The sequence below is a fragment of the Myotis davidii genome, unplaced genomic scaffold (genome assembly GCF_000327345.1).
Source record: "Myotis davidii unplaced genomic scaffold, ASM32734v1 scaffold327, whole genome shotgun sequence".
Taxonomy (NCBI): Eukaryota; Metazoa; Chordata; class Mammalia; order Chiroptera; family Vespertilionidae; genus Myotis; species Myotis davidii.
Window position 1 is genome coordinate 4,668,724 of NW_006298628.1, and position 3,364 is coordinate 4,672,087.

The window sequence follows — 3,364 nt, forward strand, 5'->3', positions numbered from 1 at the left end:
TTCCTGCTGCCTTCCAACCCATGTCCCCACTCTCCCCATGGTGACCGTGCCATACCCCAAAGGGGACCTCTATTTCCTTCCTGTGACCCTGTAGAGTCTCCATCTCAAATCTATGAATGACCCCCCCATCATGACCTTCTCTCTTGTCCCCAGAGTGGTGGTGGTGAACTGACACTGGGGCTGGAGCCCCCGGAGGAGGAGCCCCCGAAATCTCCACTGGCGCCCTCCGAGGGGGCGGGCTCTGATGTGTTTGAGAGCGACTTGGGAATGGGGGCGGCCAAGGGGCTGCAGAGCCTCTCCCCACATGACCCCAGTCCTCTACAGCGGTACAGTGAGGACCCCACAGTGCCCCTGCCCCCCGAGACTGATGGCTACGTTGCCCCTGCGACCTGCAGTCCCCAGCCAGGTATGGCATCCAGGCCTGAGCTGAGGTTGGGAAGTGGGGGAGGTGGGGACCCACCGGGGCGGGGGGGAGCTGTGTTAGTAGCTGGGACACATGGGTTTCTTTACCTAACAAACCCCCTCTCTTCCCCTTTCAGAATACGTGAACCAGCCAGAGGTCCGCCCGAAGCCCCCCTCACCTCTAGAGGGCCCCCTGCCGCCTCCTCGATCTGCCAGTGCCACTCTGGAAAAGCCCAAGGCTCTCTCCCCCAAGACTCTGTCCCCTGGGAAGAACGGGGTTGTCAAAGACGTTTTTGCCTTTGGGAGTGCCGTGGAGAACCCTGAGTACCTGGCACCCCGCGGCAGGGCTGCCCCTCAGCCCCACCCTCCTCCCGCCTTCAGTCCAGCCTTTGACAACCTCTATTACTGGGACCAGGACCCAGCCGAGCGTGGCTCTCTGCCCAGCACCTTTGAAGGGACCCCGACGGCAGAGAACCCCGAGTACCTGGGCCTGGATGCGCCAGTGTGAGCCAAAAGGCCAAGTCTGCTTAGGCCCTGAACCCGCGGGCAGAGGGGAAGACCTGACTTCCGGCCTGTGTCGGACCCTGTGTCAGGACAGCATGGGGAAGGGCCCTTGGACCGTATTAGTGGAGCCAGGCACCTTCTTTCCTCTTCCAGTTCCCAGGTGGCTCAGAGGAGCTCAGCCTGGTTGGAAGAGGAGGCAGCATCCGGAAGGAGTCCTGTCCCAGCAGACTCAATGGATGCCACAGCGACAGTCTCCTCATCTGAGGGGGCAGCCCCGCCTGGCTCTCTCCTTCCACACCCCCGGCACTGAAGGACTTAGGGGAGCTGGGCCTAGGAGGGGAAGAGGCCCCAAAGAAGTGTCGAGGGCAAGAGCAGTCCATTCAGAGACTGTCTCTGAGTCCTAGCGCTGCCCCCGGGAAGAAGGGAACAGCAGCGGTGCCCAGGTCTAGTCCTTGTACAGAGCGCTTCCTTTGATTTCTTTTTACTTATGTTTTTTTTTGTGTTTTGTTTTTTTAAAAAAAGATAAAATAAGGACTCGGGGAGAGTGGGTATTGTGGAAGGGGGAGTGGTCCCTGGGGTTGGGGATGTCCTTTCTCCACAGCCACTTTCTGCATCTGCAAATACATTTTGGAAAACAGCTGGGCACCAGCCTATGCCTGGGGGTAGTTCTGTGCCTTCCCGTATTGCTTGCCGCCTAACATACACTCAACTCATCTTTTCCTGGAGGGAGCGACTTGTCATCTTTAAGAAGCCTGAATGAGCAGCCTATCTTCCAATGTCCTGGCTTCTGGGTTGAGGGGGATCTGGGAGTTGAGGATACTGATCTGAGAGCCCTTTGCCAACCAAATCATTCTTGCTTAGAAAAAAAATAAATTCCTCAGGCACCCACCCCTCCCACCATAATGAAACGGGGGGTGGGGTGGGGGGGGCAGGAAAGAGGCAGTGTCTACTGGGTCACTCATTTTCCTTATTGGCTGAGAAGAGATCACTGAGCCAGAAGTCGCTATCCAGAAAAAGCCCGCCCACCCAGCACAACCCCCTGCTCCTCCCCCACACTCCCAGGCTGGACATAACACACACCAGTTGGCACAAGTGTTTGTAGTGCCAGTTTATTGCCAATAGCTGACAATGCCCGGGGCTAGTAGAAAATAAATTAGAATGACAGTGGCCTCTTACAGGTGCAGCGAGGCTGGAGTGGGGAGCAAGCTTTTGTGGACACTGATCCCCGGAAGGGGTACAAGGTGGCTGTGATAATATCAGTGGAGAGGCTCTCCCACGCTCCAGGCCAACAGAAGTTTCTATTCCTTCCTGGTACCCAAAGGGGTAAAGTGGAGGCCAGGGTCTCAGCTACCTGGAGCTAAGTGAGGGGAAAGGGGCAGTGGGGAACCCTCAGCAGGACCAAAGGGGAGACCAAGGCTTGTACCCCAGAACACACAGGAACCTGGAATCCCATGCCCTCACAGGATGACGCAGGGGGGGCGGCTGTTGGTGATCTTCTCTAGGGGCTCTCCGTTACTGGCCTTCCGGATGGCCTCAATGAGCTGGAGAGCAGAGAGATGGGTGGGATGATGTGCGGCCGAGGCGTGGTGACCCCGGGGTGCTTCCAACACTGCAAATACTCACATCTTTCTCATAAGGGAAGCCCCCGTTCTCCAGCTTGGAGAACACCAGCTGTCCATTGATCTCGATCTCAAAGGCCCCTGGTATTAAAAAAACCAGTGAATCAACTGTCTGCTGAGAACAGGCAGAGGTCAGGAGGCCCTCCGCACTCAGAGTCGGCACAGGCGCCCATGCCCTCCGCATGCCCCCCGCATGCCCCCCGCATGCCCCGATTCAACAGGGCAGCTCTTCAAGCCATTTCCCAACCCGGGGTCAGGCCAAAGGAACAAGGAACGCGCCGGAGGCCTCGCATTTGAGCCCTTTGAACTCCAGGAAGGGCTCCCTCCCCTCCAAACCTGTCCTTTCACAGTCTCACCGGCTTTCCCTTACAGGATTCGTCTGTGACCCCCTCCACGATGGAAGGGGGGGTCAAGCTGTCTGCACATGTCACTAGGCGCCAGCCACCGCCGGAGACAGAGCGGGGCAGCCGGGCAGCCGGGACTTGGAACCCTGACTCAGCAGGTGTTCTGCGGCCTCACCTGTGCCCCCCAGGCGCGACTCGATCTCGATGCCAGGGTACTGCTCCTTCACGGCGCTCGCCAGCTCCAGGTAGGTCGCCTCAAAGCCGCAGGGTTCACTAGGGAGACCACACCTGGGGGTCGCTTGGGTTTCGGGGCAGGGACCGCCCGTGGACCCGCCCTCCTCCGGACCGGAACCTCACCGGCCGGAGCCGCTCACCAGTACTCCACCACGATGCGGACCCCACTGCCCGGTTCGAGCTCCCCGGGATGGGGCGCTGCAGACGCCGGCCCCGCGTCCCCGCTCATTGCTGCCGGCTCCGCTCCGGCCGCTGCTTCCC

The 3,364-nt window shown here is 59.4% G+C and overlaps 2 protein-coding genes across 2 annotated transcripts in view; one reads left to right on the forward strand and one right to left on the reverse strand.

Moving 5' to 3' along the window:
* ERBB2 (erb-b2 receptor tyrosine kinase 2) overlaps nt 1–1,554 on the forward strand; it is a 17,443-nt gene extending 15,889 nt beyond the window's left edge. Inside the window, exons 25-26 of the mRNA XM_006774302.2 lie at nt 154–406; nt 540–1,554. Of these exons, the coding sequence (XP_006774365.1) occupies nt 154–406; nt 540–910 (624 nt within the window). The 3' untranslated portion in view covers nt 911–1,554. The remainder of the gene's footprint in view (nt 1–153; nt 407–539) is intronic.
* A 445-nt stretch (nt 1,555–1,999) lies between these two features.
* On the reverse strand, nt 2,000–3,357 carry MIEN1 (migration and invasion enhancer 1). The gene is made up of 4 exons (XM_006774303.1): nt 3,244–3,357; nt 3,045–3,142; nt 2,530–2,606; nt 2,000–2,447 (listed from the first exon to the last, which is right to left on the reverse strand). The coding sequence occupies exons 1-4, from the start codon at nt 3,330–3,332 to the stop codon at nt 2,364–2,366; spliced, it is 348 nt and encodes a 115-aa protein (XP_006774366.1). The 5' UTR covers nt 3,333–3,357; the 3' UTR covers nt 2,000–2,363.
* Nucleotides 3,358–3,364: the final 7 nt, after the last annotated feature.